The following is a 26,159-nucleotide window of genomic DNA, read 5'->3' as shown; positions in this document are numbered from 1 at the left end:
GATTGCCCCAGAAAAGATAAAAAGAGGAGATTCTATTAACTATTTAGGTTACTAGATAGACTTACAAAGAATCAGGCCACAAAAGGTACAAATTAGAAGGTATTGTTATCAATACTCTTAATTCTCTTCAGAAATTATTAGGGGAAATTTCTCAATTACAGATGATTATTGGTATATAAGGACATGACTTAAAGCATTTAAAAATGGCCCTTAAAGGTGATAAGTACCTAAACAGTCTGCGAATAGTATCTGCTGAGGCGGAAAAAGAATTACAATGGATAGAAAACAGAATATTGGATGCATATGTAGATTGGATAAACCTTGATTTAAGACTGTATTCTGGTTATCTTGCTATCCAGAGAATACCCTTCTGGGATTTTAATGCAGAGGAAAGACACCATATTGGAGTGGATATTTCTGCCACATAAACAGAATAAAAAGTTAAAGACATATATAGAAAAGATTTCTGATTTGATTCTAAAGGACAAATTAAGACTCGTCAACTGACTGGAAAAGATCCAGCAGAAACTATAGTACCTTTAACTAATGAGGAAATTTCCTCCTTGTGGAAGGATAATGAATATTGGCAAATAGCTCTTACTGACTTTTTGGGAATGATTAGCAACAATTATCCCAAAACTGACAGAATTAAATTCATAAAAAAGACATTCTTCCACATATTGTAAGACAAACTCCCATTTCTGGAGTTTTTACCTTCTACACTGATGCCAACAAATCAGGTAAGGCAGCTTATAAAGCAGGTGAGGGAAGTAAAGTAGTTCAAAGTCCATATACTTCTGTACAGAAGGCAGAATTATATGCAAATCTCGTGGTACTTAAGGATTTTACAGAACCTCTTAATATAGTTATGGATTCTCAATATGCAGAGAGAGTCGTGTTACACATTGAGACTGTAGAATTTGTTCCTGATAATACAGAATTAACTTCTCTGTTTTTACAATTACAGGAATCTATCAGAAACAGAAGTAATCCTATATACATTACACGTATCAGATCCCATACAGGTCTGCCAGGCCCACTAGCACAAGGCAATGATGAGATTGATCGTTTATTAATAGGAAGTGTGCTAGAAGCCTCAGAATTTCATAAGAAACATCATTTAAATAGCAAAGGTTTGAAAAAAGACTTCTCCATCACTTGGCAACAAGCCAAGGAGATAGTGAGAAACTGTACTTCCTGTTCCTTTTATAACCAAACTCCATTGCCAGCAGGTTGTAATCCTAAGGGCATTCGGAGAAATGAAGTTTGGCAGATGGATGTCTTTCACTTTGCAGAGTTTGGAAATTTGAAATATGTGCATCATACTATAGACACATTCTCAGGGTTTCAATGGGCTACTGCTCTCAACTCTGAAAAAGCTGATTCTGTTATTACATACCTGCTAGAGGTGATGGCAGTTATGGGTATACCTGCACATATAAAAACTGACAATGCTCCAGCATATGTCTCCACAAAATTGGAACAGTTTTTCAAATATTATAACATAAAGCATGTCACCACTATATGACACAATCCTACGGGACAAGCAGTGGTTGAGAGATCTAACAGGATACTAAAGGAGATGCTTCATAGACTGACTGGGAAAACAAAACTCCCCAAACATAGGTTGCATAATGCTTTATTAACACTAAACTTTCTTAATGCCAATGAGAAAGGACAAACAGCCACAGAAAGACACTGGACTACGGAGAAAACTGCTGAACTGAATCAGCCAGTATACTTCAAAGATGTACTGACCTCTGTATGGAAAGGAGGACATGTGTTACAATGGGGTAGGGGTTTTGCATTGGTTTCCACAGGAGATGAAAAACTTTGGATAACATCAAAGTTGATCAAGATTTGAGTTGAAAAGAAAAAAACCTCTTGACGAGGAGAAATGGCAGGTATTCTACTAAGGTATATCTCATAAACTAAATAGAAACCTCCCAAAGGAAAGGGAAGTGTTTTGCTTTTATTTTCACAGGAAAACTCATCTCCAGAAGTCAAAGGACACTGAATGGGTAGATACTTAAGAAGAGAAGGTAGCTATAACTGTCAAACAAAAGGAACGTGCCATATGGTAAACTTTGCAGCTGTCTCTCAGAGAATTCTTTCTCTTTATTTCCTAGTCCCTATTCAATTAAACCAATGCTGGCTTTAGAGGTGGATTTGGCTTTCCTCCTCTAAAATCCAAGCACATTGTTTAAACTTCAGAGTTTCTGTATTGTATCAAGAAGCCAATTGGTGTAATACAGAATAAGAGTAAAGTTGGGGACTGTCTTTGTCTTTTATTGGCTCTTTCTTTCAAGGTGTACACCCTCTCATAATTGTTATTCCCATAGTTGCCTTTCCAAGCAAACATTTCTCTGCTAACATTTGTTTGAGTCCCACACAACCAATGAAGACTCACCTGACAGCAACCCCTGGACACTTCGGAAAAGAAAATGGGCCACACCTCCTCGATTGCACTGGATCCAACTTGCTCCATTTCAACTGACACTCCGGCCAGTGCTTCGGGTACTGACTTTAATCAAGTTGAGGATTTCAAGCAAGATCTTCAATCAAGTGAATCCCATCTAACATGGACTGGATACAATCCATTCCAGACTTTCACTATACTAACATTTTTTTTTTCCTATAGGACCCCACAAGGCTATCACCATCCCATTTCAGCAGGAAGTAACTTGGAGGATGCTATGCGCCCTTTCCCCCATTGCTGTCACTAAGGATAGTGTATACCTACCTGGTTAGGGATAGCTTCTTATTGTTTATGGTTGGGATTGCAAGGAGGTGTTCAAGCTTCTCTTGGACACCTCTTTCAGATGGCTTTAGGGTTTAGTTAAAATAGATAGGATGTGACATAAACAGATTGTTGTATCTTCTTTTATTTCACCTTTATTATTGTTAATTTTGGATACTTTACACTGTTAAGTTTTAAACCTCTAAGTTTTAAACCTCTTTTAGGTTAAAAGGGGAATTGTAGGGGACACCTTAACCATGCCTGCTAGGGGCTGGCTACACGTATGCCTGACCATGCCTACGAGGGCATGGTCAGGGTGACGTAGGGAAGGTTTAAGAGTAAGAGGTGCGCACGTGGGCCCTTTCTTCCGTTTCATCTTTGGCTTGCAATACTTGCTGCTGCCCTGCCGGCTGGCTAGGTTGCTCTGTAAGTAAGGCTTTTCCCTAATAAATTCCTTTATATTTTTACCTGACTCCGTATTGGTAATTCCCACAATATTTCTCTTTGGTTAATTTCTTCTCCTCACATGCTTCCAACAACCAACCCAAGTGGCTGTTAGGCGGGTATCCCTGCTCCCATCTCCGTGGGAGACAGGCTGAAAATAAATGAGGTAACTGCTTCTCCTGTGACCTGTGACCTTCCCCACAGGCAGGAGAAAGAGTACACCTTCCTTCCCACTAGGAAGTCCAGTCTGGAAACCAGGCTTCCTGTGTGTGGGGGTGTCTGTAAACCAAGGACCTTGCCCATTCTTCTTGATAATATTGTCTGTTTGCAGGTCTTGGCAGTTAAAAGTGAGGAGGTGAAAACTGGAATTTTTGACAGTCCGAAGACTTCTGAGCTGCAAAGAATAGAATCTGGTGTGGAGATTTAATTCTCAACCATAAACCCACAGCTAGCACAGAGTTTGTAATGGTGACCTCCTCCCTTTTCTCCCTCCAAACCCTGCTGCATCTCAGAAAACCTGGCCAAATGATGACCCTCTTACCCCAGAGATGCTCAAGACCACTCCCACAGGATATTTAAACTGTCCCCCAGAAAATAGATGTGTGGTTGGCTTTCCAGTCTCTTCCATCTCCTCTCTGGTGGCTGGAAGGCCATCTGAGAGTGTTGTAACCATTAAACATGGGCTTTTACTAATTCAGTTTGATTTGGTCTGATTTGGATTGCTGCATTGGCAGAGAGGCTTATCGGGGTACAGAAACTTTTCAGAGTTTACTTATCACTAAGCATGGAGTTTCTTGTTTAGGTTTTTATTTTATTGTTTGTTATTTGTTTGTTTGTTTTAACAGAGGCAAGTTAAGAGATTAAAAGAAGAGCACTAGCCGAGGAGACTCTGATGAGCACCAGAAATCACCCTGGTAGTCCTTCCCTCAGCAACCCTCCTCAGATCTCTGGCATTTCTGATTGGGAAGGAGAATAAAACTGGAATGAGAGCATATTGAGTTTGGATCCTATTTCTGTCACTTTCTAGATGAACTTAGTCTGTTTCCTTATCAATAAAACTAAGTTTGCCATGCTAGATGCATACATTCATACGTAAGAACCCACTGCTGAGATGTAATTAGAGCTCCGAAGGCTGGGCTGAGTGCTTCCTTGTCACAGTGCTTGCCACACAAGCCTGCAGTTCTGAGTCGGATCCCCAGAAGTCATGTGGACAAGCTGGGTGTTGTGGGGGAATTATAATCCCAAGGATGAGAAAGCAGAAACAGACAGATCTTTGGGGCTTACTGGCAATGCAGCCTTGCCTACTTAGAAAGTTCCAGACAATAAGAAACCTGTCTTAAAAACAAGGTGGGTGGCTCCTAAGGAACAACTCCCAGGATCAGCTTTTAGCCTCCATGCACACACATGTGTACCCACAGAAACACGCAAGCACATGCGCTCAAATGAGCACCCACACATTCATGCAAATATACAGACTTGCACACACACTGTAGTGCACTTAGGCTCATCCAGCAGAAGCATTCCAAAAGGAAAGGTGGGGATTGTAACAGACTGCCCCCTTGCTTCTTGGCTATAGTGCCTAGGTACCAACTGCGTCAAAACTAGCTGTCCCTTGTCCAGGTTGTGTCCTCTGTGTATTGCTGAATACAGGGTAGCAGTTGATTGACTGCAGTGCCAAGAGAGGCTGGAGTCCTCTTTGATTTGGGATGTGGCTTGGCAAGGAGGCTATGGGGGCCTGGGGAACAGAGCTCAAAGCCAGGGAAATGTGTGAGGAAAGCCAAGCAAACAAAGGCTTCCCTTGAATTACCCTCAGGGTCAAGGTTGCACTCTTTTTACCACCAATTAATGCTGACATTACTGATCATTACAAATCAGCAGCTTTGGCAGGGGTTTGAAATTTTTGTTTGTTTGGGGTTTTTTGTTTTGTTTTGTTTTTCTTTTTGAGACAGGGTCTCACTTTGTAGTTCTTGCTACCTTTGAACTCGTAAAAATACACCTGCCTTTGCCTCCCAATTGCTAGGATTAAAGGCATGTCCCATCATGAGTGGTCCTGGGGTGTGAATTTTAAAAAAATATTGCAAGTGGGATTTTATTTATTTTACAAAGACTTTACTTTTATTTACATGGAGGGGGTATTCACATGTGTGTGTGGGCAGGAGTGCTTGTGTAAGAATGCACAAGAGTGTACATACATATGTTCATGGAGTCCAGAAGTAGGTGTCTGTAGGAAGCCGGTTCCTGCATCCTCCATTACAATAATGGTGCCTGAAGACACCAAGTTGTAAATTACTTCACAGGCGCTGGGTAATCTCCATTCCTTTGATCTCTGCCTATCCCGTGGCTCATTTTGGCCTGAGGAGCTAAAGCCATTCATAGGGTAACACGTCCCAGGCGGCTGGTCAGCCTTTATAAGGGATGGTTTTCTTAGTTTAGTGTCTCTGCTCTGGTCTCCACTCTGGTAAGATGCATTAAAGCTTGTCTGCAGAAGGATCCGAGTGTCCTGCGTATGATTTCTTGCCGGCCGAGAAAATACAGAGCGCGCGGGACATATGGTGCCGAAACCCGGGAACATGTGAACATCTCCAGCACCGCGGAGACCCCTCTAACGAGGCGGATTCAGAACTGCAGGGTGGTAAATTCGGAGAGGTATGATTTTTCTGGACTTTGGCTTGGGAATGTTGCTATTGTGGGAGGTTAATATAGAGGCTTCTATGCTTTTACTAGGAGCTATTTTGACTTTTCTCACTGTTGTAACAATCTTAAAGAAGTCCAGAATTACATATCAGAAACCGAATGTAATGAGAGAAATTCGGAGAGGTATGTTTTTTCTGGACTTTGGCTTGGGAATGTTGCTATTGTGGGAGGTTAATATAGAGGCTTCTATGCTTTTACTAGGAGCTATTTTGACTTTTCTCACTGTTGTAACAATCTTAAAGAAGTCCAGAATTACATATCAGAAACCGAATGTGGTGAGAAATGGGGCGCGCCTAACAATAAAATATAAGAAAAAAGGACCTCCCAGGATGTCTAGTGACAAGGGAGTAAATAATTTGTTAAGAAAAACAACAATAAATAAGAAAAAAGGACCTCCTGGAATGTCTACTGACAAGGGAGTGAAAGGAACAGCTCAGCTGGATGAGGGAGAGACAGAGAAGGAGGGAGAGAGAATGGGGAATGGCCGGTCACACCCCGGTAAATTTAGGAGAGATGAGGACTCGAAACCTAGCCTCTGCCCTACAATGAAACTGGAAGCCTTGGAGCTGAGCAGCTCAGACTCTGAGATTTTAGACTCTAGCAAGGAAGCAGAGCTAGAAAAGGAGCTGCCAAAAATAAAAACAAATATGAGGCCATCGCCTGTTAATTCAGCGGGTGTACTTCTATCAGCACACCCACTATTTGGTACCGACTCCTTTTTACCATCAGAGGAGCGGAGACAGATGGCTTTCCCAGTCTTTGATAGGGGAAAAGGCATGCCTGCTATTCAACACTTCTTAAAGGCCTGGAATGCCTGGGGCTTTAAAGCCTCATAAACATTAATGCTGGGGGCCATACCGAGGCCAAGCGTCTCACCTCAAAACCTAAAAGGCCAAAAGGAAATGATAAAATGGAAAGATATCTTAACTGATCTTTGGAGAGGCCCGGATCCTATTCTCATAAGATCCAGGGGAGCGATATTGTGTTTTTTCACAGGATGAAGAAAATCCCCTGTGGATCCCAGAAAGACTCAACCTGAAGAGCCCCTTCAGACCTTCAAAAGTCGAAACTCCACCCTCTCCTCCGGAATTGAGAGCCGCTATTGTTATCCAGATTAACTCCTGCCCTTGGCGGAGAGATTGTCACTGCTTAAGGGGTGGGGGTGGGATTGTTTGATGCAGCCGTTTGCGGATTGCTGTTATTTTTGGCTGGTCTGTGAGAAAAGGGGTGGGGGTGTAATTGTTTGATGCAGCCGCTTGCGGATTGCTGTTACTTTTGACTGGCATGTAAGCTCCAGGGCTCAAACCAAGAGACCGCCCAAGCGCTTATATTTTGGCTAAGCAATAGGCCGCCGGCCAGACAGCTCTTGCACACCCGGAGCCTAGGCTCATTGCACAGGGTAGAGTGTCTGGTTTGTGCAGCCCCAAAGAGGGATGCTGAGCAAAGGCATCGCACAGAGTTGCCTATTATGCAGGCTTCTCTGGGAGGTACGTTGACCTGCATAAGGGTTACCTGCCCTGAGAATCCCTTTCCCAGAAAAACGGCAGAGGACAGGTCGAGAGTACTTCGGGTCAAGCTAACAGCCTGATGGTGACTCCCGTACACAGTCTTAATGTTTGATTTTGGGAAGGTACAACCTCTGCCTCTATCCCTCAACATATGGGTGACCTATTTGCTTGTAAAAATATAAAGCCTTTTCATTAATTAATAAAAAAAGGGGGATATGTAGGAAGCCGGTTCCTGCATCCTCCATTACAATAATGGTGCCTGAAGACACCAAGTTGTAAATTACTTCACAGGCGCTGGGTAATCTCCATTCCTTTGATCTCTGCCTATCCCGTGGCTCATTTTGGCCTGAGGAGCTAAAGCCATTCATAGGGTAACACGTCCCAGGCGGCTGGTCAGCCTTTATAAGGGATGGTTTTCTTAGTTTAGTGTCTCTGCTCTGGTCTCCACTCTGGTAAGATGCATTAAAGCTTGTCTGCAGAAGGATCCGAGTGTCCTGCGTATGATTTCTTGCCGGCCGAGAAAATACAGAGCGCTCGGGACAGGTGTCAAATTCCCTGGAGTTGAATTCCAGGCAGTTATAAGCTGCCAGACATGCTGGGAGCTCAGGTCCTCTGCAAGAGTCCTCTCTCAGCCCAGACTTAAAAGATGTGATCTGAATGTTCAAGGTTATGTCTTGGTGGGATGAATAGGACAGGGAACCTAGGAAGGCAAGTCTAACAAGGAAAGAAATTTTTGCTATCTGCTATGCAGCTTTACACTAACAATCAAACAGATGTTAACAGCTAAAGTATATGGAGCACTGAATGTGTTCCAGGAATTTTGCTAAATGCACTATTTATTTAATTCTCACAGCAACCCATAGGCAGGACCTTGGCTCTCCTTCTTTCACAGCTGAGGACCCAAAGTTGTGATGAGGTTAATTACCAGAGGACATTTGGCTAAGTGTAAGAGGGGCAGCAGATACAGCAGATACGTCTGTAAGCTGGAGACTGTCCTCAACTTCCTCAGATGAGCAAATAAACAGAAGCAGGATTCCTTTGGGGAGAAAGAGTTCCATCTCCCTGCCTCATAGTCACACCTCCTATGCAGTCTTTGAATATACTCCGGATGTAAACTATGCTTCACTTCAACACTGAGTCAGACGTATATTATTGCTCTTCATGGATACTCCCTGCACCTGAGAGGCCAGGATAAGAAAAATACATTCCCATATGGTCTGGAGGAGGGGGAGGCCGGAAAAGGGCTGGGTGCCGGCATCTGGGCCTCTGTAGCCCAGAAAACAAAGGCAAGGAGGAGGTGGGTTAGGAAGAAATTGCAATAGAAACCTGAGAACCAGCACACACTGGCAGATGTCCTAGGCCAGTGGTTCTTAACACGTGGGGCTCAGCCTCTTTGAGGGGTCATCTAAGACCACCAGAAAACACAGATATTTCCATTATAATTCACAGCAGTAGCAAAATTACACTTATGAAAGAGCAACAAAATAATTGTATGGTTGGGGGTCAGCACAACACGAAGAACTGTATTAAGGCGATGCAGCACTGGGAAGGGAAAGAACCTATGAGCTAAACAGAAGTCTTTCTTTTTCTTCTCCTTCCCTCCTTATTCATTTATTTTCAGTGTGTGGTTACCTATGAACCAGAGTGTGCCCCCATGCATTACATATGTGCCACAGGCACATGTGGAGATCAGAGGACAACTTCAGGGCTCGGTCACTCCTTCCACCGTGTGGGTCCTAGGGATTGAACTCCGTGAGGCTTGACAGTGGGCACCTTTACTCACCGAGCCGCCTCACCAGGCTTAAAATGTCTGTTTGGTGTTAACTAGGGAAAGGGGGACTAGAAAATGCTCTTCAGTTTTATTTCTTTTTAAAGACTTCTTTTGCTACTTTTATTTCTACCTAGTGAGGGGCCCTCAACATTTTCCATAGAATAATAAACACTAAATAGAAATCTGTTCCTTTCTTATTCTCAGCCCCTCCCATAGACGTCCCTTCTAGCTTTTATTAGGATTGATTTTGTTATTTTATGTATATGTGCCTACGTATCTGTGTCTGCGTGTGTGCATGTGTGTGTGTGTGTGTGTGTGTGTGTGTGTGTTTGTGTGTGTATGTGTGCGTGTGTACTACATGTGTATAGAAGCCCATGGAGGCCAGAAGAAGATGTCAGATCCTGTGACTGGAACTGCCACTGTGAGCATCCACGTGGGTGCAGTGGATTGAACCCAGGTGCTCTGCCAGAGCGGTCAGTGCTCTAAACCACTAACTCCAACCACACCCTCTAGCTTTAGGCTGGCACTTTGCAGTCTACATGAATAGAATGTCTGTGTGTGTGTGTGTGTGTGTGTGTGTGTGTGTGTGTGTGTGTGTAAAGTAGAGGAGGGAGATTTATTTGATGTAACCACAGTGGAAAGAGAAGTACTTAACAGGGCCCAAAGGCCCCAAATCCATCTTTGGGGTACTGACAGGAGCTCCAAGTTTAAATAGAGGAAGGTTAGGAAGGGAAAGGTTATTCGTAATCTCGAAGTCCTGCCTCCTGGTGTGATACAGGAGGCGAGTCTTGCCTGCTTTGACAGACAGTAGTGCATTGTCCTAGCACTCTTGAACACCTGAGTTTGCTTCCCCCAGTGAAGAAGAGGGTGAAAGGTGCTATTGAAAAATCCTCAGTGCTTCAAGCACCAAACAGCTGCTCTGTCTACTTCTCCATCTAAGCCTCCCAAGGACCCACCAAGATAATTGACACCTTCCCCATTTTCTAGCTATCGTACAATGGTCTGACCAGTGACAGAAATGAGGTTTGAGCACGCATTGTCCTCTCAAATGGTGTCTTTCCTTTAAACACACAGTTACGCCATGTCCAGTTCTTCCCTTCCTGCTCATTACAACATTACTGAGCGCTGCCATTTGACAGGTCATCAAACAATAGGAAGTCTATCAAGAATGTTAAGCATGTAGGAACCCAGGGACAGCTCAGGCTGGGGAATGCAGACCCGCAGCAGCCCTCCTGCTCTCACAGATGCTGGCAGGCACCACACTGAGGCATCACCTATGAATTTCCACTCAGCAGATTCCCAGATACTAAGGTTCTATCCAAGCAGGTATTGGTGGTCACACTGTGAAAACTCCCAGTCCTCAGAAAAGTCTAAGAAAAGACTCCATTTCGACCCCGTGAGCCCCGATTTCTTTCTCTTCAGAGCCCCAGCCATGCCGTCTGTCTGGAGCTTGAACTTGCCTCAAAGGTCCTGCCATGCTGCTGTCCATCCGTCTATCTGCCCATGGCACTGATAACTCCTCTAATAAATTTTTTTGTAGACTTTAATATATAAACAATGGTCAAAACGCATTCTGACTCCGCCTCTGTGAGTATGATTTCCTATTTATTACTCTCAAAATTGGTGGCCAGGGTGGGTGTTTTATAACATTCCCTCTCTTGGGTGAAACAGATGATAGATGTATGGGGATAGTTCTCTGGCCCACCCGACTGCAGAAAAACAGTCGCATTATCTCCAGTACCAGGTGAAGCTTTCAGACCGCACAGTTATCCTTGGCAGAGCCTGGCAGTGTGCTGTTTTGGAATTCACAGGCTGCCTTCCCTGGGTCCTGGTGAGGGACATGGCTGAGATCTAAGAACCAGGAAGCCTTATCCACAAACCAATGTGTCCCTTGGCAGCACATCACAACAAGGAGCTCCTCTGCTATGGATCAGGGCTCCAGGTCAGAATTCCAATAGGGTGTCACCTCCCATGCAGTTGGCATAACATAGCTGTTGGCAGTGTTTGTATCCACGGTTCCTACCCAGCAAGATAAGGTCTTGCCAACCCCACTTGGGCTGGTAATCTTTGGTGATAAATTTCTCTTCTCCCAGGGTGTTAATGGTGAAGAGATACAGAACCATAGAATGGCGGGGCTCAAAGGGACCTTTGAGGTTATCTGTTGAATGCAGGTTTGCAGTTTCACAGATAAAAAACTGAACAGTAGAAACAATAGAGGAAGTTTGGTGTGGGTCTCCCAGGGTCTCTCTGACCCAGAGAGAACCTTCCAAGTCATTTCTCAGGAGTCAGTCTGTGGAATGGACTCCTGGTTCATTTAGCTAGGTTCAAACCAGGTGAAAACGTGGGCCTACTATATAGTTAGCAGTAATAACTGAGTTATGAGACCCTTCCTATAGTTTTCTCCTGATTCAGCTCTTTCCACCTCATCCCAGTTTCCAGAAGAATCTAGAATGAGCTATGGATGCAACTGTGTTGGTAGAGTACTTGCCTAGCATGCATGAAGTCCTGAGTTCTCCATACTGTTGTTAGCATGCTGTGGTCCCAGTAACCCAGACATTTAGGAGGTAGAGGTGAAAAGGACCAAGAATAACCTTCAGTTACATGGAGAGGTCATGGCCAGTCTGGGATGAATGCGATTCTGTCTAAAGTGTGTGTGTAGCTGGGGTATAGCTTGAGGGTAGTGTGGTAGCATGCTTGCCTGGCATGGGTGAGAGCACTGGCTCAATCCAAACCACAAACACATGCGAACTCACACAGAATCTGGGACTGGTGTGCGTGTGGGTGGTGGTGGTGAGTTACCCCATGGTTTGGTGTTAGAAATAATGTACTGTTGTTGTCTGAGCTAAGGTCTACCTGTGTGGCTTAGATTTGCCTCAAATGCATGAGCCTCCTGCTCCAGCCTCAAAAGAGCTGAGGGATGACAGGCATGTGTCACCATACCCATTGAAGGAATGAGATCTTTCTAAAGAGAGCCGCGCGTTCACTTATAACCCAAAAGAGCTAAAGCTGTACGGGCATGCTGCGCAGTCTTTGCTGCTCTCTGAGGCAAAGCAGGAAGAAGAAGAGAGACCCTGCTAGGGCTTCGAGTACAACAGCCTTAGCTGTGGGATGGAGGGTGAGGAAAAGTGAGGTGGGATTCAGGTGAAATCGTCTTTATTCACTAGTGTACTTACACAGGAGAGTGTGAGCCAGCCAGAAGGAGCATGCAATGAAGTCTCCTCAGGAGCAAAGTTAAAGACCTAATTTTTAACGTTTCCATGAGTGTGTATATGTGTGCTCTTGTAGGGTATATTATCTAGCTCTGGAGGACAGGGCTGGAAGGCATTGGGAGAGTGATTGCAGAGATGGAGGTGGCGAGTCTGTTTACCATCTCATGTCTCTGGGGTGAGCCTGAGCCCTAGTGTTAAGCCCTAGTGTGAAGGGAACCTTGCATGGATTCCATGGCGGGTGAGGCTGACCAACGCAGAGGGACAAACAAGCCAGGCAGACAGAGCTCAAGTGAGAAGTTTTATTAGAAAGGGGAGGGACCGGGGGAGGAAAGAGAAAGAAGGTAAAGAGACAACAGACCGAGGACAGAAGAGAAGGAGACAGGAAAAGTCCTGTTTGCCCCGGGGGAACCGCTGGAAAGAGATCCTAAGTGGGCGGGGTCTTTTTTCCTTTGCACCTGTGTGCAGACTACATAAACCATGGAACCCTGGGCTGACTAGGGTACTGCCTGAGTGCATTCTGCCAGGTGACAGGGCAAGCCAGCATAATGCCTGAATCCTTACACCTGGGACAGAGGGTTGAGGCACTGTATACTGCTTAGTTCTCCTGTCAACCGGATACAAACTAAGGTCACCTGGGAAGAGGGAACCTCAACTGAGAAAATGTCCCCATCGGATTGGCAAGTTTCTGGTGCATTTTCTTGGTGAATGATGGATGAAGGAGGGCCCATCCACAGTGGCTAGTGCTACTTCCAGTGCAGGTGGTCCTGGGTTATATACAAAAAAGCAAACTAGCAAGCCACGAATGCAAGCCACAACTAAATTTACTCCCTGTATTCCCGACACACTTGAATTCAGGCCTTGGCTTTTCTTAGTATCAGGACTGTAATAGGTACCAGGAAGGGGAAAAAAGCCCTCTCCTGCCCAGGTCACGTTTGCTCATGGCACAGTAGGACAGGCATTAATGGCGCAGCAGCCCTGATCTCTCCCGAGCAGCGCTTGAGCTATAAATCTCTATTCTGGCTTCAAATCACCTGTTTATGCTCGTTTGGCCTTAGGAACAAAACTGAACCTACAAAAAGAGCAATATGACCACTGTAGGTTCAATCTGTAAAACACAAGATAGGCTCTATCGGTGTGGCCTAAGGTCTTTTAACCCTGTGTCTGCACAAGATGTCCAAGGTGCAGCCCTGCCACACAGGCTGGTTTCCAGCCGGTGAAAACTGCTTGCAGAAAGTGGTCAGTTCCTCCTTTGCTTAGAAGACCTGGGCCACACTGTTTACCAGCACCCTGGGGCACAAACCTGGGAAAAGGCCACTCGCTGGGCTGTTGTGCTCTGAGTTTCCTAATCTCTCCTAGTAAACAGAGCAAAGATGCAGTCACATTCCTAATCAGAATAGCTCTAGTCCGCGTCCCCGCCCCTCCACACCCCCCCACACACACCCCTGCCCCCCATACTCCTGTGTGATAGAGAGGCTCTCAGGTGCCGTTAGGCTGTCAAGGTGTCTGCTTGAGTTTCCTGGTCACAGCCTGCCCCCTGAAGTTCAATGTGAGTAACTGCAATTCATTCAGCTCAGCAGCTTTGCAAAAGCCCCATGGTCTTTCCGGAAGCCGGTCTGGGAGTTTCTACAAAAGCCTGCTTTGGGCTGAGCCGCGTTCTAGCGGGTAGAGTGGCCGTCTCTCAGCCTCTTTGTTTGCCCTGGAAATAGCAGAGGAATAAAACCGATTCTTCCTCATAGTTCTTCAAAAATCCAGAGTTTACATAGAGGCTAAGCAAAATCCAAACAACCTCTAATTTTTAAAATTTTCATTAATTAAAAATAATTAATGTTTTACCGGGGATGAAGAGATGACTCAAGGATTAACAGCACTTGCTGTTCTTTCAGAGGACACAAGTTCAATTCCCAGAACCTACATGATAGCTCACAACCATCTGTAACTCCTTGGCACCCTCTTCTGGCAAGCACATGTGGTATGCAGAAGAAAATCCATATAATTAGTTAAAATAAACATTTAAAAACATTACAAATAATAACGTGTTACTTAGCATACACAAAAATGGGCTCCCTAAACACTATGCTCCCACTCCTCCAAGTAGCCCCCTTTCTGCTTTAGTCACAGATGTGTTAGTATGTGTTATTAGATTTTAGGAAGGGAAAGAGGAGGGCACACACACTTGCATGCTGTCTGTCTGGGGCTTGATCTTGTCTCATGGGGTGGGAGTGTCATTCATTGTAGGCAACAGGCCATCGCAGGAGTCCAAAGGCTAAGTTTGGGACCCACAAGACAGAGGATGCCCCTACTTTTAAAGGTTTCTAAGGCCAAGTGTGAGCTGGAGGGAGCTGTATTGTAAGGAAGCAGGATTAGTTAATATGTGGCCCACAGAGCATACATGAGTGATGAGTCACAAAGGGACGTGTTGGAAAAGTGTCACCAGAATCAAGCTGCTTCAGAGCCCAGATACACACAGAAGGTCTGGGCCCTGCTAAAACCCATCTCTGCTAGGGTCCGAAGTGCCTGGGTACCCACTTTATCTGTGCTTGTGTAGTGGAGTTGAAGGAATTTGTGTCTGGACTTTACATTTTTTAAAAAAATACCATAGAATTTGTATTAATTCTTTGAGAGTTCCATACAATATATTTTGATCATAGTCACTCCCCACTCCTCCACACAGCTCCTCCCGGGTCACCCCCCCTCCCTACCCCCCCACACTTCACACTGCATTTCCTCTTTTCTTTTCTCCTCCTCCTCCTCCTCCTCTTCCTAAGATACAGTCTCACAGCAGATAGCGCCCTGGTCCTCTGGCTCCTACACTCTTTCCATCCCTCTTCTGCAATGTTCCTTGGCCTTGGGTGTAGGAGCTGTGTTGTAAATTGGTTGGCGACAAGCACCTGGGAGTCTTGTTGTTTCCTAGATTTTGACCGGTTGTGGGTTTCTATGATGCTTTCTGTCTTCTACAAAAGGAAGGTTCTTTGATGAGGGGTGAGAGCTACACTTATCTAGAAGGAAGCTATAAAATGGTCCTGGTTTAGGAACGTGGCTTTTCTGAAACATCTGGTGTTTCAGATCTTTGACCGTTTATACCAGGGACAGAATACAGAACCCTGACTGGGCATCCTGTGCCTGGGGTGGAGTTGGATAACTCCTGCTTCTGGAGTGATCTGGATAAATGGTCTTCAGCACCCGGTCAAAGTCAGTGTCTTTGGTCTTTGGTCTTTTTGTTTTCTCCAGATAGAATTAGATATTTAGAGATGTTTTTCTGGACTCTTGCCTGGAAAATGTGAGACTTGCTTCTCTTCGAGGCCCTTTCTTTGCAGGATGATAAGATTTCCCTTAGTTACTTCTGCTATCTCTTGGTCCTGGTGGCCCATCTTTTCTAACATATCCACATAATCTACTTCCAAGACTTGGGGAGGAGGGTGCTGGAACTGAGCCCAGGTCCTCTGCAGGAGCAACAAGTACTCTTAACCACTGAACCATTCCAGCTTCACAGTGACCAGACTCCTAAGTCACAAAGTCTCATCTGATGCTGTGCACGTCTTCTCTGCCATGTGGCCCTGAGGACATGCTCAAAGAAAATGTGTCCTTGATTATGATTCATGGCTCTATTCCGTTGACAAAAACTGGGTTAATGTGATCTCATTGGACGAATCTCCAGTATGAGAGAGTGCATACATGCCTGAAGAAAGAAAAGAGGATGAGGTAAGTCATTGCTGTTATTCTTGATTCCAGTATAAGACAAAATGAAAATAAGCCTGTTGACTGTCTTTAAACTGAGGCTAAATCTAGGATGGAGCTAAGGAAAAATGCAGGACATGCTCGGTTGGTTGAGAGGGACAGCCCTTTACTGACACCATAGAAGCTTGTGTTTGTCAGCTATCATCCCCTACACATGAAAAATACTATGTTTTTCAGTTACTGCTGGAATTGAGATAACAACGTAGACTTCAACTCAATGCATAGTTTGCAGGAAGAGCCCTGGAAGTTGTCTGTCTTTCCCCCTGCCCCATGAGGAACACATGTCTGGAAAGGGAGAGTTCAAAGCACTCTGTCTGTCTGGAGGCAGTGAAAACAGGAAGTAATGGGCTAGGTAGACACTTTTTTTCAACACTTGAACTGTATCTGGATTTTGAGGTTTTTTTTTTTCTTTGTTAAACCATTTTACTATTTTGAGAAATTCATTCCTACAAATAATATATTGTGAGCAAATCCTCTCTATTCCCATCCTCCAATTTGTACCTTGTCCTCCAATTTTCCCTACCAATTTCATGTGCTCTGTTTTAAAATCTACTGAACTCATTAGGTACTCTCTATATGTGCAGGGGTGTAGGACCATCTACTGGACATGCGTGGTTGGTGATTTGAATGAGAATGTCTCCCATCAACTCTGGCGTTTGAACACTTGGTTCCCAGTTGGTGGTGCTGTTTGGGAAGGGTAAGGAGGTGTGGCCTTATTGGAAGAAGTGTGTCACTGGAGGTAGGCTTTGAGAATTTAAAGATTCATGACATTTCTAGTTCACTCTCTGCTTCCTGGTTGTGGTTCAAGATGTGAGCTTCTGCTTTCAGCATCAGATCCTGCCATCTGCCACTCCTTTCTACCATCGTAGTCTCTAACACTCCAGACCCATATGCCCAAACAAACTCTTTCTTCTTTAATTTTCCTTGGTCATGATATTTTGTCACAGAAATAGAAAAGTAGCTAATAGAGGCAACCTTTCAAGGACCACACCTTTAGGAAAAAACTGACTCTTCAGCTAGGGATTCCCATATACCCTTTCTCCAGCTATGCTGAAAGTTTGGATTTATTGATTTCAAGAAAGTCTTGTGTATGCAGTCACAGTCGCTATGAATTTATATGCGCAATGACCCCACTATGTTCAACAAATACTGATTGGGATCAATACCTACTATATCTGATTCTTACAGTCTTTCTCTTCCCTATCCCGTGAAGATCCCTGAGCTTTTAGAGGAGAAGGTATAATATAGATGTCCCAGTTAGAACTAAGCACTCCACGGCTAGAATGTAGTTTTGATGAGGCTCTAAAATGTATTTAATTAATGATGTTGTCATAATTGGATGTAAAATGGGACTGAAGCTTTTAAGTATGGCTACACCTAACTTTAAATACCATATATCTCTTCTACTTTTCCTCCATGTTCTGCCCTTTCTCCAACAGTACTGTGACTTCACAGCACTTAAATTTCCAGAAGTCATCAGTATATGAATTCAGGCAGGAACAATACTTTCTTAGCCTCCTGAGGTGTTTTGCCTCCCTCCCCCGGGTCAGTTTAGAAAATAATATGTGTCCATCCCTGAACGTGAGCACACATCATGTCTTCTGCTCAGTGGCTGGCGTAAGAGGGATGACTCTCCAGTAAGTAGTCTGGTCTAACCATACTCCTCATTCCTAGAGCCTTGGTGATCAGTGCTGCAGGTGTGTGTGTCTGTGTGTGTGTGTGTTTACGTGTGTGTGTGTGTGTGTGTGTGTGTGTGTGTGTGTGTGTGTGTGTGTACATGCCTATGAATACAAATCCCCAGTATTGCTTTATCATCCCTGACCACAAGCTGGAGGAACTCAGGTGCATGGCCAGCTGATACTGCCATCTTTTAATAGTTACTATCAGATTCTCTTCATAGACAAAACCTGTCTTCTTACCATTTATATCCTCTGGCTGTATTGTAACTCACCTTTGTGTTGTAGTACGTTGAAAGGCTTTAAGCCTTTAGGCTTGGTAACTATATTTGAGGAGTTTTGCTGCACAAAAGAACAACAAAATAATTTACGTCAGGTAGCTAGTTGGAAATCAGCAGACTTGAAGGTCATTGAGGTTTGGTTCCTCCTGCATAGCCCTGGTTAATTATAATCCTTTATAATACAGTTTGGGAACCCATGTCCTATGTTTCTGTTAACACAGTAAATTCGGGGATCACATTTAAGAAGAAAAGGAGCATTACAATTTTAAATATAACCAGGTGTGATGGTGCACACCTTTAATCCCAGCACTTGGGAGGCAGAGGCAGGTGGATCTCTGTGAGTTCAAAGCCAGCCTGGTCTACAGAGTGAGTTCCAGGACAGCCAGAGATTGTTACACAGAGAAACCTTGTCTCAAAAAAAATTTTTTTTTAAAGATTGCTACAGACTAAACAAGGAAAAGGTGGAGGTGGCTTTATTATGGCTCAGCAAGGGAAGATACTTCCCCTTGGGAAAATATAAGTTTTTATAGACTTATCTCAACCTTAATGCCTCTTGTTTTTGTTTTTGAGTTGTTTTTGTTTGTTTGTTTGGTTGGCTGGTTGGTTGGTTGATTGGTTTTGGTTTGGAGGACAGGGTTTCTCTGTGTAACTCTAACTAATGGAGATCAGCCTGCCTCTGCCTCTTGTATGGTGGCATTAGACTAAAGACATGTACTGCCACATCCAGTTGCTACCTGATCAAAGAGTGGAATTTGAATTTTGTCTGGACTATGGGTGAAAGCATGGCTTCATGGAAAACCAGAATATCTTATAGTTACTATCAAGCAGGAAGCCTGGTTGCAAAAAATACCATGGACATACCATTCATTGCTCCCAAAGGGTTAATTAAATCAGGTTTGCCAGTTACTTCAGAGTTTTTCTTCTTTCCCTTTTCAATCCTTGCATAGCAAAATGCCCAGCCAGAAAGCTATCAGTCTCAGCAACTTTATGTAAGAGTATTAAGCCTGGCACAGTGGTCCTTTTGGCTGCTGTACACACTTAGATCTCAACTTGTTAAGCCCTTCCTAATGGTCTCTCTGGCCATTGTCCATTCTTACCCTGTGAGCATTGTTTTCAACAATGGTCTCTCTGACTGTTGCCCACTCTCACCCCATAAGAGTGTGGCCCTCCACCATGATCTGTCTTGGCATTCTCCATGCCCATGCTTGAGAGTGCCTTGTATTATTCCTTAATGAACTCTGCCTGTCTTCAACATTTCATCTCGTGACTCTTGGTGTCACTAACAGCCTTTTATTCCATGTACATAGGCTATGATTCTATTTTTAAGAATATAGAATAGTCACTCATTTATTCCTTCATCAGTCTTTTAAAGTATTAGAAATGCCTGACTTCATTGCCAAATGAATACTGTGTTTCTGCATCTTTACATCTCCGGGAACCAGCCAGAAAGTGGCATTGAAGGAAACATTACCCCTTTTCATATCCATGCTTATACTTCATTGATCTGTGCATTTATTTGCCACTAGAAGAACTGAAAAGACAAATGTCCATTGTAAACATAGCCCCTGGTACAGCTTCGCCTTACTCTTGTATAACTTAGCATTCAGTTGTGTGAGTAGTGCACTGCGTGTTGGTAGAAAGACTCTGGAGGCTGCAATGATTTAGAAACTGAATCATGAGACTGGAGAGAGGTGCAGCAGCTGAGAGAACTGCATTCAGTTGCCGGCACCCACAATGTGACTTACAAGGATCTCTAAGTTCCAGGGTATGCATGGCCTTTGAGAGCACCAAGCATGCACACAGAATACATTCTTACATATATGTAGACAAAACAGTCATATGCATACAGTAAAATAAATACTTTCTAAAAATTAAAACTGAGCCATTAGGCTGAAATAAAATGTTTTAAGCAAAGAGCCAGCACACATTAGGAAGTATGATAGTGTCCAGATACTCAACACCCTTTTCCATTTGTTAATATTTATTTATGCACTCTCTCTTTTTGAGAGCTTTTGTTGGCTACACACTGTTTCGGGCATTAGGAATCCTGGAAGAAATAATTTCCATTCCCGTTTTCATTCCATATGACATGGCAGCTAAACCAAGAAGGAAGACACAGATGCAGCAATGACCATATCCCAAGCAACCTCTGCAACAGAGTGGATGGTCCTCGCTGAGAACATTGCTGGCTTCCTCTTCCATCCCTTCTGCCGTAGTTTATATCTTCAATGTCCTTCTGTAGATTCCCACCTCATCACCTCTTTGCCCTCCTCCAGTGAACTCTCAGCATCATGACTCCAACCTGTATCTGCTCAAGTTCCCTCAGTCAGACAGGCCTTGTGTCGAGAAAAGAGGACACTCTCGCCATCTTTATTTTGCTTCTGACTCTGTCTCCCGGGGAATCCTTTTGCTTCCATTATCTTCACTCACTTGCTTTCTAAATCCCACCATTTTAACAAGCCCACTGCTTTTAATCCTGTGTTTATGCTGAGTCCCCTTCCTTCCCCATGTTCTTCTCACTCACAAGTTCCTGGATAGTAACATTGGTCTTATTTCTTATTGTTTGTGATTAGGTAGACATGTTTATGGCTCTGTGTATGTGAACAAGAGTGCAATGCTCACAGAGGCCAGCAGATGTCACCGAGCTCCTTGGAGTTGGGGACTTTTGTGAACCACCAGCATGGGAGACTTGAACAGAACTTGAGTTCTCTGCCAGAACTTTATGAGATCTTAACCACTGAGCCATTTTTTCCAGCTCCTATCTCTTATTTACTTTGTAATAATCCATAATCTGGGTACTTGGGTTTTTTTTTTTTTTCATTCAAATTCCCTCAGACAGAGACAGAGACAACCATTGTACAGGTTAGTTTTGATTGGCTTGACACACCCAGATTAACCTGGGTAAAACTGAATTCTTTCCTGAGTGTTGTACTTTGGATCTTCCCCCCCCCTTTTTCTCTCTCTCCACTCTGTCATCCTCCTCACCCCTCTCTTTTCCTGACTGTGGACTCCTGTCACCTTGATTTCACTGTAACAAATAACTTGGAAGTGTGAGCTAAACAAGTCCTTTCTTCTCTAAGTTGCTTTTTTTCCTGATATTTTATCACAGGAAACAGGAAGTGAAGCAAGGACAATCATTTAACCAGACAACCAAAACAAACAAACAAATCCAATTTTTAACCACCTAGCTTGAATCAAAATAGGGAGGGGCCATGCACCCAGGAGTAACAGGCCCTCCCTCATTGACCATCCCTGTCTAGTGACCACCTAACATGACATGTCAGAAACAGGGAGGAACGATGCCAGGCATCTGAGCTTTCCTTTCTGTTTTATTTTCTGTCTTTGGTTCTCAATGAGGAAAACACTGGCTTCCTGCTCTGCAGGGTAGGGAATGCCCACCTCATTTTATTCACCGATGTGTCTTCTTTTCTGTAACTTCCTGCTTTGCATATAAGAACATAGGTTCCACACCTTCTGGTCCCAGCGACTTGAGTTCAAGACATAATAGCCTCTATAGAACTTTCCTCAGACTTACAGCCAATGAGGTACAAGTCAAAGCACAGTGACCAAGGTGGGCTACTGCTGCTTACATCCATAGCTGTTCTCTCCACTATGAAATGGAAATCACCCCTACTGGCTGGGAATCAAAGCATCTTACGAATAATGTTATAAATGACATTTATAGGCAAAGTGTCACTTTACAGTGCCCAATGCATACTAAGGATTCCTTTAATATTTTTATTTGTTTGTTTCATTTTGTGTTTTGTTTTTTCAAGACAGGGTTTCACTGTGTAGACCTGACTGTCCTGGAACTTACTTTGTAGGCCAGGTTGTCCTTGACTCAGAGATCTGCCTGCCTCTGCCTCCTGAGTGCTGAGATTAAAGGTGTGTGCCACTACCACTGAGCTCCTTTAAATTTTTTTAAACCTCTAGTTTTTGAGGATTTTGTTTGTTTGGTTTTGGTTTTTTGAGACAGGGTTTCTCTGTGTAGCTTTGGAGCCTGTCCTTGCACTCACTCTGTAGACCAGGCTGGCCTTGAACTCACAGAGATCCTCCTGTCTCTGCCTCCAGAGTGCTGGGATTAAAGGCAGGGGCCACCACCACCGCCAAGCTCTTAACCTGTTTTTAACTCACCTTTATAGCACACCTCAAAAAACATCTTACCATCTTGTTTGTTAAAAAAAATGCTTAGCTAAAAATAAGTATACAAGAATGTTATTTTTGCCTAATATTTAAAAGCTTTTGAACTATGTAACTCCAAAGTCACCAAGATTGTCTAGATGGCTATAGCTAAGACTACAATGCGACTGTGTTGAGGAGCTGTTGTACTGTGTGCCACTCTCCTGTTCCAGCTCTCCCATGCTTAAATCTCCATTAATATGTATTCTTAATAAACCCTAACTGTGCTCCACATTGACCCACCTTGAGATTCTTTTCAGCACTCTCTGTAGAGAATACCACACTAATGTGGGACTCACACAGTCTCTGAACACTCTGGCCGCCACCAGTGGCCAGTGGCAGCACACACCTACATCGCCAGCAGCCCCGCCCCCGCACCATAGGTCTTGTGGGTTTCAAGCCTTCCTATGCATTTGCCCAGGTCCTCCTTACTCTGTAGCTCTTTATCTACCCATCAGCCCTGACTGGGCACCATGCCAAATCACCATGCAGGAAAAACAAGGGCTAGCCACAGATGACACAGAGGGAAAAATCACAAAGCTGGTACATCATGCCTTGAAACTGAAGGCCATTACCTTTGCTGTTTGCTTCCAGGAGCTCAACGGAGTCAACTTGTTGCAAAGAAGTTGCCGCAGCTGTCAGGACATCATGAAGAGAAAAATGGTGGAAAGAGACAAATGATCAGGCCTCAGCATGCTAAGAAAAAGAGCAGGCTTTGAAACTGCTAACTAGCAGCATCCCTTCTAAGCAACACTTTTAGACCATTAGCACAAATATAGAGTAGACGGCTCTCAACAACCTCACTGCCTAGAAGCAAAACTAGAATCAAACATGGAACAATAATATCTAATGGAGGAGGGCATGAGTGTCTGGCAATAATGGCTGGGGTGAAGTTTATCTGGGAGGGAAGGGTGTCCTAACCATGTGTCTGGTAGGAATGTAGCAATCATTAGAAAACTGCCTGTCTGTAAATGGGTGGTAATATATGGCAAATGAGTTTACAATAAAATCCTTTCTATCGTTAGTATTACTTATTTATTGATGTGTATGAGTATTTTGGCCTGCATGTATGTCTGTACACCATGTGTGTGCCCAGTGCCCAGTGGAGGCCAGAAGAGGTATTGGGTTCCCTGAAATGGGAGTCATGGGCAGTTGTGAGACATCATTCGGGTGTTGGGAACCAAACCTGGGTCCACTGCAAGAGTGACTCCAGCCCCAATAATAAAATCTTCTTGTCCTCTTACCAAAAGATCAATTACTGCCTTTGCTTCTCAACATAATTGCTTGCTGCTTGGGAGGAGAAATGGAGGGACATGGTTCTTTACAATTTTTTTCTATTTATTTTTCACTAAAACTAATAGTTCTTTGTTGGGAATTTTGTTTACTATGAGAAACTACTTGGCATTCGATAGCCTGGAAATGTGGAAGTTGTATCCTTTATGAATATTTTAAATAAATGGGCAAAGGAATTCAAGGAACAAAATACAGTTAATCTGCCCCCCCCCCCAAAAAAGCAATTTGACTCTGGAGCCATTGCCAGAGCATAATTTAAGTTAGAAAGAGATTTTCCTGCTTGCTTTTGAGGCAGAATCTCACTGCTCTAGCTGTCTGGGACCCTCTGGGTACCACAAGCTGGCCTGGAATTTGTAATCCTTCTGCCTCAGCTTTCTGAGTTCTAGGATTATAGATATATACCACCATACCAGGCTTAGAAAGATTAAATGTAAAAAGCTACTCTCTCTCAGTCTCTGTCTCTCTCTCCTCTCTCTCTCTCTCTCTCTCTCTCTCTCTCTCTCTCTCTCTCTCTCTCTCTCTCTCTCTGCTGCAATGTTCGCTTTAGTTGCTATTGAATCACCAGCAAGGATGGCTTAGGTCCTTCGTCTCCTGGATGACTCTGCCTTTTGTAAAATTATAGAATTTATTATCTAAGTACCCATTAAAGGCCTTGGAACTGAGGGGGGAATTTTTAAATATGCCTGCATTAAGGAATGGAGGGAAAAATGAATATACACATACCTTATTATCCAAGAGAATTCCAAAACAGAAGATGAAAAATCCCTTTAACAACCAAAAAAAGAGTAAATCATATGTATTATATTATGTTTTCTTTTCCAGACAATAAATAATCTATATATTATATGACACAATTCTATCATCCTGCAATGACACCTTATATTCTAATGTTGAATTTTTTCCTCCTTGAAGAGGTGAGGCCACATTCTGTAACGCAAGCTAGCCTCCTACTCGCTATTTAGGCCAGGCTGGCCTCAAAGTTGTGATGCTTCTGCTTCTACCCCTTGAGTGCTGGGGTGACAGCCATGTACTATATGGTTAACTTGAATTTGTTTTCTTGTCTGCCCCCCTGCTGGAGTATGAGCTTCTAGAAAGCAAGACTAGTGTGAGTTCTACAGTGCCTGGGCATATCACATAGTGCTCACAGATGGTTTTTCATGAATGTGTTAGTGAGCAAATGACCGAATTAATGAAGTTGTAAATTCACGTGGAACTCTATCCCTGACTATGGCGTTACTCAAAGCCCCAGCTACCTCCTAATGACTGAGGGATCTTAGTCTTTCTTTAGACCAATCATTTAATAAGTGTTTATCATGTCCGTGTGATGGCAGCAGGTGAGCTTCACCATCCCTATAGCCAGGAGGGGAAGGTGGTGTCTGTGACTAACCTTCTCTTCAAGTATGGCTCTTAGAAAATCTTGGCAAAGGCTTTCTTCCTCCCAGTCAGAAAACCTTTCCTTTGTGCTTGTCAAATAGCACACTGCTCACAAGCCTGCCCATCCTAGAGCTCTCAAGACTTGTCTCCATTGTATGCATGGTCTCTGTGACTGAGTCTATATTACCACCTGTGTATTAACAGCTGTGTTGACTGGTGCACTGCCTCTAGGACGCTCTCTAAATATTTACTGAATATGGGCACTGGTCAGGTGCTGAATTCTCACTCTTAATCCTCCAAACTGTTCTGTATTATTGTGGTCCCTGCTCATCAGCTCAGAGAACTAATGATGGAGAGATTAAGCACACAGTTGGTATTTGAGAAAAAACACACTTGACTACAGAACCCAAAAGTTCCTCCCATGTCCCTGAGTCATTGCCCCAGGCAGTCCGGCCTTAGCTGCAATAAACCATGGTTGAAGACTTTATCCCAGATACATCAAAACCTGGGGATTATTTTTTTCCATTTATTCGGAACACTCCCTGACTGTGGAATATAAAAGGATCAGGAAGCTTTTGGGGTAAAGACTATATTGTAAGTCTTTAGGGCTTTGAACCATATACGTAACATCTGTTTCAGTTCCGCTGCTGGTGGTCAGAAAAGAGCCATAGGCCCTAGGCACACTAATGGACACTGTTGTGTTCCAAGAAAATGTTATTTACAAAATCTGGCTGTTGGGTTGCTGGCCTCTGTTTATTTATTTCCAGGGACTTGCTTTGTATAAGTCAAGGTCAACAAGTGTTTTTGAGTTATTTCTCTTTCTCTGCTTTGTCAGAGATTTATTTATACCAGAGAATGAGGATTGAATCAACCACAAAAGAGATAAATGTTAGTTATGTGAACTCTAATAGATTTAAGCTCTGTGGTAGGTTACTGGAAAAGTCCAGAATTCTGCTTTGGTTATGACATGAACTGCTCGGGAAAGTGGATGGGTTTGTCTTCTCGATGTTTCGATGCACTTTTTGTTATAGACTTATTGGAGCCAAAGTGATGAGATCATCTTTACCCACCAACCCTAGTTCTCTATACATATTCCAATGACAGCGTTGGGTTGGATCCTCCAGCTCCTGTACTGCCTGAGAAGCCTCTCAAATCCTGCCCTCTTAGAGAATCTCCAAAAAGAAAAGGTGCCCAAAAGCCCAGTTCCCCGTTCTTGGTGGCTGTGGTGCCTCCCCTCCTAAAGCTGCCAACGGCC

The 26,159-nt window shown here is 43.7% G+C and overlaps 1 protein-coding gene and 1 long non-coding RNA gene across 13 annotated transcripts in view; one reads left to right on the top strand and one right to left on the bottom strand.

Moving 5' to 3' along the window:
• Nucleotides 1-15,905: 15,905 nt before the first annotated feature.
• Adgrf1 (adhesion G protein-coupled receptor F1) overlaps nt 15,906-26,159 on the bottom strand; it is a 53,928-nt gene continuing 43,674 nt past the window's right edge. For all 12 annotated transcript variants that reach the window (XM_035452836.1, XM_035452837.1, XM_035452842.1 and 9 more), the window contains 4 exons: nt 24,254-24,295; nt 22,813-22,872; nt 18,053-18,119; nt 15,906-16,042 (listed from right to left, as the gene is read on the bottom strand). In XM_035452836.1, the coding sequence (XP_035308727.1) occupies nt 15,969-16,042; nt 18,053-18,119; nt 22,813-22,872; nt 24,254-24,295 (243 nt within the window). In that variant the 3' untranslated portion in view covers nt 15,906-15,968. The remainder of the gene's footprint in view (nt 16,043-18,052; nt 18,120-22,812; nt 22,873-24,253; nt 24,296-26,159) is intronic.
• Nucleotides 15,928-23,261, top strand: LOC107979030. The gene is made up of 3 exons (XR_003479545.2): nt 15,928-16,065; nt 16,686-16,798; nt 22,832-23,261. It is a non-coding gene; the product is annotated as an uncharacterized LOC107979030 (long non-coding RNA).

The sequence above is a fragment of the Cricetulus griseus genome (genome assembly GCF_003668045.3).
Source record: "Cricetulus griseus strain 17A/GY chromosome 1 unlocalized genomic scaffold, alternate assembly CriGri-PICRH-1.0 chr1_1, whole genome shotgun sequence".
NCBI lineage: Eukaryota > Metazoa > Chordata > Mammalia > Rodentia > Cricetidae > Cricetulus > Cricetulus griseus.
This window is presented reverse-complemented; position numbering and strand designations above follow the sequence as displayed.